This window comes from Phacochoerus africanus, chromosome 2 (assembly GCF_016906955.1).
Source record: "Phacochoerus africanus isolate WHEZ1 chromosome 2, ROS_Pafr_v1, whole genome shotgun sequence".
Lineage (NCBI taxonomy): Eukaryota > Metazoa > Chordata > Mammalia > Artiodactyla > Suidae > Phacochoerus > Phacochoerus africanus.
In genome coordinates, this window is record NC_062545.1 from 58,112,425 (window position 1) to 58,124,986 (window position 12,562).

Genomic DNA, 12,562 nt, shown 5'->3' on the forward strand with positions numbered 1-12,562 from the left:
CACTATGTCTCACCTGGCCTGACCTCAGTGTGTTCTCGAGGTGGGTGGGGGAATGGAGAGAGCTCTCAGGTGTCTCTTCTCACAGGAAAATAGATTTTCTTTTTTTTTTTTTTTGTCTTTTTGCCATTTCTTGGGCCGCTCCTGCGGCATATGGAGGTTCCCAGGCTAGGGGTTGAATCGGAGCTGTAGCAACTGGCCTACGCCAGAGCCACAGCAACGCAGGATCTGAGCCGCGTCTGCAACCTACACCACACCTCACGGCAATGCCAGATCCTTTAACCCACTGATCAAGGCCAGGGACCGAACCTGCAACCTCATGGTTCTTAGTCGGATTCGTTAACCACTGCGCCACAATGGGAACTCCAGGAAAATAGATTTTTGAAGTAAGACACATGCATACCATGTACCTGTCCTTTGAGAAAACCACTGGCAGCATTCTGGTCAACATCCTCACAGTCCCTTGATCAAGCCTATTTTTAAGATGTAGTGAAGCTCCTATCTTAAAGATAATTTGATGTTCTTTTTTCAAAATGCCATTTTTAGTATGAAAGAATACATATTGCTAAAGAAAATTTAGAACATATAAGCAAGAAGATAACACTCTGAATACTTTGATGTGTATCTGCCATCTTTTTTTTAATGTGGGTATACATGTATCTTTTTTAAAAAAAGAATGATTAAACTATACATACTGTTATGTAACTTGCCTTCTTCGCAATTTGAGAACATCTTTTCCTATTATTAAATATTCTTCCATCCCTCCTTGGCATTTTTATTGTATGGATGTACTGTGATTACTACCTTTTAAAAATGACTATTGTAAGAGTTCCCTGGTGGCTTAGTGGTTTAAGGATCTAGTGTTCTCAGTGCTATGACTCAGGTCACTGCTGTGGTACGGGTTCAATCCCTGGCCTGGCAATTATTGCATACCTCAGGCGGAGCCAAAAAAAATTTACTATTATAACAATATGTGATGAATATCTCTGCTAATTTTTTATATACATCCATGGTGATTTTCATTGAGTGATTAACTGTCCTAGAAATGGAATATCTGAGCCAAAAGATGTTTGTATTTTTGAGGCTTTGATATACATAAAGTCCCCTGGGGAAACATGTTCTTCCACTAACTGCGAATGAGAAAGCCCGACAGTCCTATTCATACCTTTGCTGAATAACTTTTATAAATCCTCATCGATTGTATAGGTAGAAAATGCCATCTCACCATTTTAATTTGCCTTTCTTTGCTAACTGTTGAGATGGGTATCTTCTTATATGTTATTTACAGATCATATTTCTTCCTTTATTGGTTTTATCCTCCTGTTCTTTGTCTATTTTCTCTTAATCACTCTTAAATTACTAATTTTTAAGAATTTCACATAAATTAGCTAAGTGAACTCTCACATATATTGTAAATTCTGTTCTGGCTAGTCTCTCTCTCTCTGTCTTTTTTTTTTTTTAAGAGCTGCACCCACGGTGTATGGAGGCTCCCAGGCTAGGGGTCGAATCAGAGCTATGGCTGCTGGCCTACGCCACAATCACAGCAACGCCAGATCCGAGCCACATCTGCAAGCTACACTACAGCTCACGGCGATACCGGATCCCTAATCCACTGAGCGAGGCCAGGGATCGAACCCAAAACCTCATGGCTACTAGTTGGATTTGTTTCCTCTGCACCATGACGGGAACTCCATGCCCTAGCTAGTCTCTTGTCTTTTAGGATAGTTCAGAATGTCTTTTGATGAAAAGAAATATTTAGGTTCTACATAAATATATTTTTTCCTTTATTATTCCTGCCACTAGAACCTAATAAGGCCCTCCTTATTTCAAAATCATTTCATTTTCATTTGTATTTTCTGCCGCTGGTTTTTTGAAGTGTGTGATGTTTCTCCAAAGTCTGCCACGAGGGGAACTTGGCCATCTGCCTTCAGAAAAACAACAGTGGAGACGCATTAAAGATAGACTGGTCATTTGGTGGAATCACCAAGGGTGTCCTAAAAAGGGGAGGAGAGAGATCGTAAATGTTTACTATTCACCAGCTCCTATACTGTACCCACTAGCTCTGATAACCTCCTCTTCAGGGGAAGGAAGTCTCAAATGGAGAAAGTTTTAACATTAGGGGTATGTTTAAATATTAAACCTCTAAGATGAGATGCCTCCCCACCCTGGCCAGAAAGGAAGCTCTGATCGCTGAAGACCTTTGTTTCACTCACTGGTGAATCGCGAGCATGGTGCGTGGTAGTATGCAGTGTGTACCTGATGAAGATGCTGGAGGCGCTAGTATTGAATTGAGTTGTGCCTGCCAGGTGCTGGGTGGGAGAACCACGGGTGGTGAGTTCTGGACTTCACTGCTTTGTACTGAGGAAGTGCAAAGCCAGAAAAACTCTAAAGGCAGAAACTAAATTTCAGGATTCCTTTTGAGTTGACTGCAGAAATCAATAGATCTGAGTGTAAAGCAAAACTGCCTCAAACCTAGCACAGTGGGATTTGGTGCTAATCCTGGAAAATATTCACAGAAGGAATTCTGTTGGGCAGATAGGAAGCAAAACGGTAGAATCTATCCACCAAGAGAGATAAGAGACATGACCCTTCTCCCTTTGATGCTGGGGCACTTGTCCAAAGCACAACAACCGTATTTGGCTTTATTTGAACATAACAAGGAAGAAACAGTTCTCAAGAAGATTCATTTTCTCTATGGGGGTAGGGTGGGGAGCCTTCTGTGTAATAACGGAAAAATCAATTATTTTTCAATCAGATGGAATGTCCTCATAAATTCAAGGCAGAGAATAGCATGTGACGTTGTGATGTGCCCTCATGAAAATGACAACTGTGAAGGAAAGAGTTTATTAGGATCATAATTCCAAGGTTGCCCCTAAGAAGAGAGATCTTTCAAGGGCAGAATGCCATTCCTGGAAGTGCGGTTTTGTGTTATACAGAAGCAAACGCACTTAACGTGCTTCATTCTGCCCAATTTGCTTCCAGGAAATCCCACTCTAACTAACTCGCCTCTATTTCGCTATGATGTTCTAAGCAACACACTAAAATCCTCTCTTTGCAGTGTGATAACACATAGATGGCACATAAACATAAAAGACGAATCTTTCTTGTTAGCAAAATTTATAGTATAGTATATATAATTTATAGTTATACATATTAACAAGAGAATAACCAAGAAAGTAAAGACTTCGGACAAGGAGTTTCCATTGTGGCTCAGCAGGTCAAGAACCTGACTAGTCTCCATGAGGATGCCAGTTCAACCCCTGGCCTCACTCAGTGGGTTAAAGGATGGTGTAGGTCGAAGAAGCAGCTTGGATCTGATGCAGGCCAGCAACTGCAACTGTGATTCAACCCCTAGCCTGGGAACTTCCATATGCTGGACGTGTGGCCCTAAAAAGGAAAAAAAAAGACTTTGGACAAAATTTTAAGTAAATCCTAAAGTTTTTCATCAATAGACAGACTGCAAAACCAGCTCTTAGAAAAAGACCCAGGGAGATTATGAAAGTCGGAAAGATCATCTTCGAGTCTGCATGGGGCCAGGGAGAGTAAGCCCTCTGAGGAAATCTGCACACCCAGAATTTTTTTAACACATAAGGCTGGAGCACAAAGCTAGGAATGTATAACCATCAAAGTCTGTTTACAATGTTTAAAAGGTGAATAGAGGTGAGGGTACCCACGCTGTATAAACCTTACGGGTAGGGTATCAATCCGACATCGTCCATGTACATGAGCCTTCGGAAACAGCACAGGTTCACGACCAGCATTGTGGCCGGGAATACCCTCCACTCCTGTTTTCTACCAGCCCTCACGCCCCAGAATGTAGCTGTGTGAGAGCCAAAACTGCACCCGGGCACAGAGAGAAGTTCCAGAATGCGAAGAACGAAGGCTCTACCTGGTTGCCAGCAGTTCACTGACTATCAGGTTATCCCTGTTAAATGAGTTAGACACACTGCCAGTCCCCGGTGCCATGCGGCTGTTCCCATGTTTTCTAGTGGGTTTTGCCTCCAAAGGGACCGCAAAGGGAGCTGCTAAAGTGTAACTGTGATCAGAATTGCCCTCACGCCTCAGAGGAACGACATAGGACCCCAGGAAGCAGACAGCCCTGCTCCATCCTGACACCTTCCTCATTAAAGTGTCCCAGAGCTAACTGAGATTTGAGGAGAGAGAGTCATGACCACATATGTCCAAGGAAGTGGAAAGTGTACAATACAGATGTCTCCAACTTTCTAGGAACACAGCTACTTAGAAAACCAAACACACCCACAAAAAATATTTTGAACGTTCTAACTTACATATCCCAATTGCTGAGATGACTGTTTAGTTTTATTTGTGCTGAGATCTGTTTCCTGCCCGGCAGGTGACCTATTTTTTTTTTTTTTTTGTCCTATGCCAAGAAAACCATGAGAAAAATGCCAACCTACGAAGGGTACACATCATGCCTAATCACTACTTTAAAATAACAAAAAATAAAGCATTCACTGGGTCACTCAGGCAGAACATAACCTCCCAAGCAACAGACACACCTCCTGAGACACTTGAAATTTCTAAGGAGTCTGGTTCCCAGCTGTATATCAAGAGCCAAACCGTGATACCAGGTCTTATGTTGCCCTGGAGAAACTCAGGGCAGGGCTTTCCCAGCAAAGTGTGCTTGCCAATCTGAGATTTCCCAGGAGCGTCTTCACTTTTCACTACACCAAACTCACAATGATAGAAGCCAAGGTCTGCAGTGACTGCAATGATGGCTCTTCTCCCGTCTTCACCCTCCAAATATGCCCTTGGGGAAAAATACCTGCCCACCTTCCAGGATCCCCAAAGCTCACTTCTCAAAGACTGTTGGAGGGTACTGTGCTAAGTGGGGTAAGTCAGACAGAGAAAGATAAATTCTGTATGAAATCACCCATATTTCATAATAACTACTATTGAAGCATAACCTTTAAAAATTGTGAATCACCATACTATACATGTGGAACTTACATAATATTGTACGGCAACTGTATTTCAAGTAAAAATACATAGTTTTTAAATTTTTAAAATTTGTGTGTTTTTTGTTTTTGTTTTTGTTTTTTTTTTTGGTTTTTAGGGCTGCACCAGCAGCATGTGGAGGTTCCCAGGCTAGGGGTTGAATCCAAAGCTGTAGCTGCCGGCCTACATCAGAGCCACAGCAACACAGAATCCGAGCCGCGTCTGCGACCTACACCACAGCTCATGGCAACACCGGATCCTTAACCCACTGAGTGAGGCCAGGGATCGAACTTGCATCCTCATGGATGCTAGTCGGGTTCGTTAACCACTGAAGCCATGACAGGAACTCCATATATATATTTTTAAAGGTAGGTATGCTAAAGCCAGAAGGGGAAAAGGTCAACAAAGCTTTCTTTCTCTTTGGCTTGGCTCAGCCAAATGAAAATCTCTCAAGAAACAACTGCGTCCTTTTTTCTGGTCTCTTCTGATGGGGTAAAGCAGCTGTGCCTGTGAGAAGGCCAAAAAAGACACCATGAGAAAAACTGCCCTTGGAAAAGGGATCTTAATAATAGAGTCTCAATAAGCCACATGGGCTTTCTAAAGCCTAGGAATCCCATATTATGTTTTTAAGATCCAATCATCTAAAAGCACTGTCCAACTCCATCACAACCCATGGCCACCTCTTCTTGCAGGTCTCAGGAAATGTCTCTTCTATTTTACATCCTTCATTGGCTCTCAGAAGTAACCTTTTCTGGAGTTCCCACTGTGGCTTAGCAGTAACAAATCCAATTAGGATTCATGAGGATGCGGGTTCGATCCCTGGCCTTGCTCAGTGAGTTGAGGATCTGGCATTGCCGCGAGCTGTGGTATAGATCGCAGACACAGCTTGGATCCCATGTTGCTGTGGCTGTGGTGTAGGCTGGAAGCTGCAGCTCTGATTTGACTTCTAGCCTAGAAACATCCATATGCCACAGGTGCGGCTCTAAAAAGCAAAAAAAAAAAAAGTAACACTTTCTTCCTTCTCTGGGCTCACATCTGCCACCTTCTACCAGTGCAGGTGTTTTAACCATGGTGTTTTTGTCCCCTCAAGGGACATTGGCCAGTGTAAAGGGACAACTGAAGTAGGGGAAGGGGATGCTACTAAACACCTCCAATGCAGAAGACAACCCCTCTCACCACAAAGGACTACCTGGTCCAAACTTCAACAGTGTCAAGGTTGAGAAATTCAGCTCCACTCACACCAAACCCTGCTATTCTCTACACATGTCACTTTCTCATCCACTTTCTCATATGCCTTTTGTGCCTCTACATAGGTTTTTTTCCTCTACCTGGAGTGCCTTGCCCTACTGTGTGTCCCATAAAATAACCAAGTATCCTATAGAATCCAACTCAAGCCATCATCTCCTCTATACTCTCCTTTCCAGACCCCCTAAAGTAGGATGTTTCTTCTGGGTTTCCAGAGCTTCTGGTACACACCTCATGAAAATTCCAGCACGGGGCCCTCAAATTGTCTGTCACCTACTGTAGGCAAGACCTAAGGCCCATTCATCATCTATACCCAGAGTGCCCATTTGGTAATCAATCTCTGCATGCTAAACCAATCAGGGAATAAATGGAAATGTTGCAGGTGTACTGAAGACTCTCTGGCAACAGTGTCTAAGGGACAACAGTGTCCACAACACCAAAAACAATGACAACAAATATTGCTCAAATGCTTAGGATGTAGACAGGGACTACGTCAAGCAATGTGTAGAGTATGTATACATATTAACACATTTCATCCTTACAACAACCCTGTGAGGTGAGTACCATTATCATCAACATTTTCCCAAGGTCCTCAAAGATAGCATCTAAAGGAGCTGATATTTAAACCCAAGGAGTCTGGCTCCAGAGCCTCAATCTTCCAACGCTGATGCCCAGGCAGCTATAGAAATGCTCAATATTACAGCTGCTCGGAGGCCTCTGATAAAGACAAAGGACGTCTCTGGAAGACTCTGCAGCCACGGGTTCCTTCCACCCTGCCCATCAACACTGCTCGCCAACCTCTGGAACACTTTTGCAGGAGACACAACCTCCTCACACCACAGAAAGCCAGCACAAACCCAGGAAAAATCATGGTTCCATAAAGAAGACAAAACAATTGAGTCTTTAAAGTACCTCTTACCTTGTTCATGCTGCAGGGACTGGAGCAAGGCCTCAGACATGTCACAGTGCCAGGCAGCTCTTAAAGATTCTCCTTGTTCCTGCAGACCTCACCTCCCAAAGCACACAGCTGCACTGTAAACACAAAGAGGGGCTCCATCAGCAGGTGTTCAGGAAGGCCCAGAGCAGTCCTGTGTCCACTGGAACTTTCTGCTCGGAGGCCAAGACTCCATGCTTGGGCAATCCAATATGGTAAGCACCAGTCATATATGGCTACTGAGCACTTGAAAGGTGGCTAGTGTCACCGAGGGCTGAATTTTAAATTTTATGTAACTTTAATTAATGTTCAATGCAAATAAATAGCCACATGTGGTTAATGGCTACCATCCTGGACAGTGCAGATCTAGAGAGTGAAACCAAGTGTCTGGAGGCCTCAGACACTGGGCATGCCAGGGGCCAAGGACACGCTGGATATTATATGCTCAAAGTGACCACAGATACACAGGAGCAAGGACACTCACTCATTCAGTAACTATTTTTTGAGTACTTACTAGGCGCTGAGCCCTGAAGATATAGTGACCAATGATGCAGAGAGGTCAGTTCTTTAAGGGTTCCTAGTGCATCACTCACCATGTGCCAGGACTCAATGGCTTCCGTGCTGCCCAGAGGAATAAAGGAACAGACCAGCATCTGCTGCAGCCTGATTGTCCCACTGACGGCGCTTAACTGCTGGAACCTTGCACAGGTGGCAGTGTACCTTTAGGGAACTCAGGAGGTCAGGTTTTCACGGGCCAAATGAAGCAAATAAGCCAACATCCCCTCCAGTGGGAAATAAGGGTCCATGGTTTTAATCCATGCTGTTGGTACTTTAGGTCCATGTTTTGATTCATTTGAATTACACTTTATAATAAAATAGTCATTGTTCAGTTCCAAGATTCTTAATTTGCAAATATTAAGAAAAAAACAGAGAAAGAAACTTCAACTTTTTGCTTTGTAGCCTTTTCCTTTGAAAGATATTTCTGGGTGGATGTGAGAGGAAGACAGAGCATTATAAGGTGCCTTATAATCACCTTATTTCTGTATTATTTTTTCAGGTTGCATCTAAGACAAATTTATAGACCCGAATTTTTCCATAAAGAATTCATGGGATTTGAGATTTAAATGGAATACTAAACTGTTTTTTTTTTAAAGCAGTGCTTTACACTACTATATATAAAATAGATAACTAAAAAGGACCTACTGTATAGCACAGGGAACTCTACTCAATATTCTGTAATATCCGACATGGGAAAAAAGAAAAAAATGCATATATACACATATATGTGTAATGGATTCACTTTGCTATACACCTGAAACTAATACAACACAAGTTGTATTAGTACAAGTTAGCTACAGTCCAGCAAAAATTTTAAAAAGCAGTGCTTTAAAAATATACTATTTTAAACCGTAACAACAATATAGAAAATGTTCGATAGGAAAAGGAAGATACACTCCGAATTCCATCCACCCATTATCACCTTTAGTTCTTAGCTTTCAGCCTTGGTCTATCAGAGAACAAGAGGCATATTTGCTAACTGAGTCAAGGGCACAGAAGTCCAAGGCTGTATTCTCCATGTAACATTTTTCACCAGTAAAAAAGGGACTTTGCAATACACATTCTCAAAAGATAAACTCCACACACGACTATTCTATGAACCTAATATTATTAAATTCCTTTTATAAATCAGAAGATAGGGAAAGGAAACTGCAGATCACTCCCTGGCTATTTAAGAAACACAGATTCCAAAGAAAACACCACATTCAGTCATAGCAATAACATATTTTAACAATGAGGTACGACACAGGGAGACTCAGGAATTCTGACTCTGTAGCCTCGGGGTATCCAAACACCCTCATCTGCACAGGATGCCTGGGTCAGCTTTGTCTCAAAGCCAAGGCAATTCAGTATCTAATTCTACCCAATTCTAAAGTGACTGAAAGAAAATCAGGCATATAACTTTTACTCTTTGAATTTCCAGAAGCAGATGCCAATGCATTTCTGGGTTTTTAAAATAGAATTCTATACATGGTGTTTCCTTTTTAACGTATGTGTTTGTTCCATTTAATAACCATGGCCCAGCACTTCACCGGGAAGTTTGTCCAAAAGCCTGGCAGAGATGTCTGATGTCACAATGCCATTCAAATGTACACACTGGTATCAACACAGGAAAGGTGGGCACAAGAAGATAATAACAAACAGACAAGGATTCTTGAGCATAATTTCCCCAAGGAAATCCCACCCAGCTCCACATTCCACTATCCACAGGCCCTCAGAACTTGGCTCTATCATTTGCATGAGACTCATTTTGGATCCTCTCCTGTCCCCGCCACCCCAAGGGTTCTTGTATTATTTTCACGTGTGCTGGTTCTACAACAAAGTCAGAATAAAAACCCTTCAAGGGAACTATTAGTCCCCTAGAAAATTTTTAATAAATATTATGAATAGATTTTTTTTTCCTTTGCTCTCACTCATAGGAGCTAGGATGACGTAAGGACTCAATGGAGAATCTTCAAAACAAGGTTGATAATCATTGCAAATTGCCTTCAGGGTTGTTTTAAAAAGAGGAGGGAAAATCTTTCCATGTCCAGGATTGTAGATCTTTTTAAAAAGATTGGTAAGCATACCTTACAGCTATGCAGGGCTCAAAATTGTACAACGCACTTTTATATTAATACTCTTATTTAGTACTGAGATCAATCTGAGTGGCGGTTTTCCTAATTAGGAAAGCAGATGCAGAGAGGAAGAAAAATTCTTCTGAGTCATGCTGTAATAGGCAGTAGACCTTGGGCTGGAAGTGATTTCATTTCAAGACACTATAGAATTCAAGTATGTTCAAAGCCCACGAATAAACCTCCTCAATAAACACACACACACACACACACACACACACACACACGCGCGCGCGCGCGCGGACATGCCCCACCCCCTCCCCCGCCAGTGATCAACATTAACACAAAACACCTCAGCCAACGAATGACAGAATTAGAAATTGGGTCAGCTTGCTACTGGACAGCAACAGAAAAGGCTGACATTGTTTTATCCAGTTCTTTTAGTCTCCTTTGAAATAGAACTTGGTTGTTTCACAGACAATTCAGTTGATGAAGAAGCTGAGAAAAACCCACAGCTTAAGAAAATGAGGCTGTGTCTTAAGTATAAAGCCATGGGGCAAAAGATACCAGAGTTATCATAGTGGAATTAAAGGAGTTTTTTTTTTTGTTTTATTTTTCAATGTTTCTTTTCCATCGTCCAAGAAGCTGGATTTTCCTGATACTAAATGAAAGGACAGTACAGATACCTTTCAAGGGTGGCTGGAGAAAGCCAGTCTCAGCAGCCAACACTCGACTTCCACTCAACTGCTCCTAACAGAGTTGGTTCAAAAAAGCCCTCCTGGGATAGATCACGATGGAAGATACTATGAGAAAAAGAATGTGTATATATATATATATATACAACTGAGTCACTTGGCTGTATAGCAGAAATTGGCACAACCATGCACATCAGTTATACTTTAATTAAAAAAAAAGCCCATGGTCAACCTTAAGCTTCTAAAAGGTTAACAAAATGTAATTCATCTTTCTGGGCGAGTAAGGAAGCATGGATAAGCAGGGAGGTGGAGACAGGGTATGCATAAGAAGAGGCGATCAAAGAGAGAATAAGAAAAGGGGAAGGCTACAAAGAAAGGGTACATGAGCAAACAGACCCCTGGACCCAGGTTCAGTGATGTGGTCGAGTGCCCCTCACCAGCCAGTCCTCACTGCAGAAGGAACCCAGAAATTCAGGTTCCTGGTGACAACGCTACATCCCGTAGCTTCTCGTGGTCCAGGTGTCAGCAAGTGGGAGTCGGAGGAAAACGAAGACCAGGCCTGTTTCACTGCTGTTTACTGACCAACAATCTCCACCTGCTGCAAAGAAAAGTCTATGGTACTTGCACCACTGATAATGTAGCAGGGAGGTGTGATGATCACAGTGTATGCCGACTCGGCTCTCTTCTTACTCCAAAGAGAAGCTTAAACATGTCCAAGGGCTTCAGAGTGTGTGTGTGTGTGTGTGTCTGTGTGTGGGGGGGGGGGGGCGGGGGGGGGGGGGGGGCTTGCTATTTCTTGGCCCTTGAAAATGCACAATGGAATATGATGAGCTGGGCTTTTCTCCCTGCTCCAACTTTCCCACCCTCTTCCAAGATGCGTATTCTAGAAGCCTTCTCTAACAGAACTCAAAGCTGGGGCTCAGGCACTCCTATGGGAGAAAGGCCAAGAGGAGGCAGCAGGTTAAAGTTCCCGCTGGCTTTTCCACAGAACACACCCTGAGGTCAGCCTGTGGCATGGTCGCCTGTCCCTCCCCTCTTACCACGGAATCCAGCAGAATCAAGAATCAAGAGCTTGTGGGGAAGGAATAAGTGAAGCAATAACAAGATGAACAGGTTTGGGAGAGAAAGGGAGAGAAGGCAAGATGATAAGCATCTAGAGGAAAGTCTCCAAATCCAGGGCTGAGGAGCTTGGGAAACCTTAGGGCAGATGAGAGAAATAGCCCTAACAATACCCTCCACTGGGAGAAGTAACTGTCATTGGTTGGAGTAATTCATTTGTCTCTAAATATAAAGTCCCAACACCCTTCAGGTGGAATCCTTGTGCAAGATGGGAGACTCTAAGACCATTTTCTACAGACAGTCCAAGCTGTCCATTTCACAATAAGGGGCAGGGTGCTGGGATTAAAGGATACAATGGTGAAGTTGGAAGCACCCCTGCCCCTTACTGCAAATACACATACACCTCCTAAGGGGCTGTCTCCTGCCTTTCTTCCTGAAGGTCCCTCACCAGAGCGATGCTCCCTGAGGTCCTTCTCACAGGTCCTTCTCCAGGGTTACAGCAGACATGGGGCTCTGGTTCCTCAGGACCTCCATGTCCTTGCCACCCTCAGCTTTAGGCAGCAAATATGCCATAACGTGCCCCCAGAAAGAGGACAAGGTTGGCCTTCCTACCTACAGAGCATGTCACAGAAGACATACAAACCAAGCCAGAAGGATGGCAGCGTCTTGCCACTGAGCCTCATCCGAAGTCTTTTCCCCTAAGGACAGGTGAGGCAATTTGAAAATTAATATTCTGAAACACTAGCCAGCATTTGAGCTAGAGTTCGCCATGCAACTGTGATAAGGAAGAAGATTCTAAAGAAGAGCGATACTGCTGGTAACGCCCAAAACTGCCTTGCAAGCCAGATGGGGAAGAGTTGAGTGCCAAGGGGTAGAGTGTCCACTGCTTTTGAATGAACACTTCTGGCACACATCATGGGGACTTCCTGCACTCATCACATCCTAAGTTGTAATATCTAAGGTTTGGGGCTCTTACTCTATAAAAGATCAATCTTAGTGATTTAGGAATACCTTAATTAAAGTCACAATACAGAAGAGCTCCCAAGAGGGTACCTGGCTCA

General features: G+C 43.1%; 1 protein-coding gene across 2 annotated transcripts in view; it reads right to left on the minus strand.

Moving 5' to 3' along the window:
* Nucleotides 1–12,562, minus strand: part of BACH2 (BTB domain and CNC homolog 2) — a 383,728-nt gene that overhangs the window by 287,043 nt on the left and 84,123 nt on the right. For both annotated transcript variants that reach the window (XM_047761189.1, XM_047761197.1), the window contains exon 2: nucleotides 7,121–7,233. In XM_047761189.1, the coding sequence (XP_047617145.1) occupies nucleotides 7,121–7,129 (9 nt within the window). In that variant the 5' untranslated portion in view covers nucleotides 7,130–7,233. The remainder of the gene's footprint in view (nucleotides 1–7,120; nucleotides 7,234–12,562) is intronic.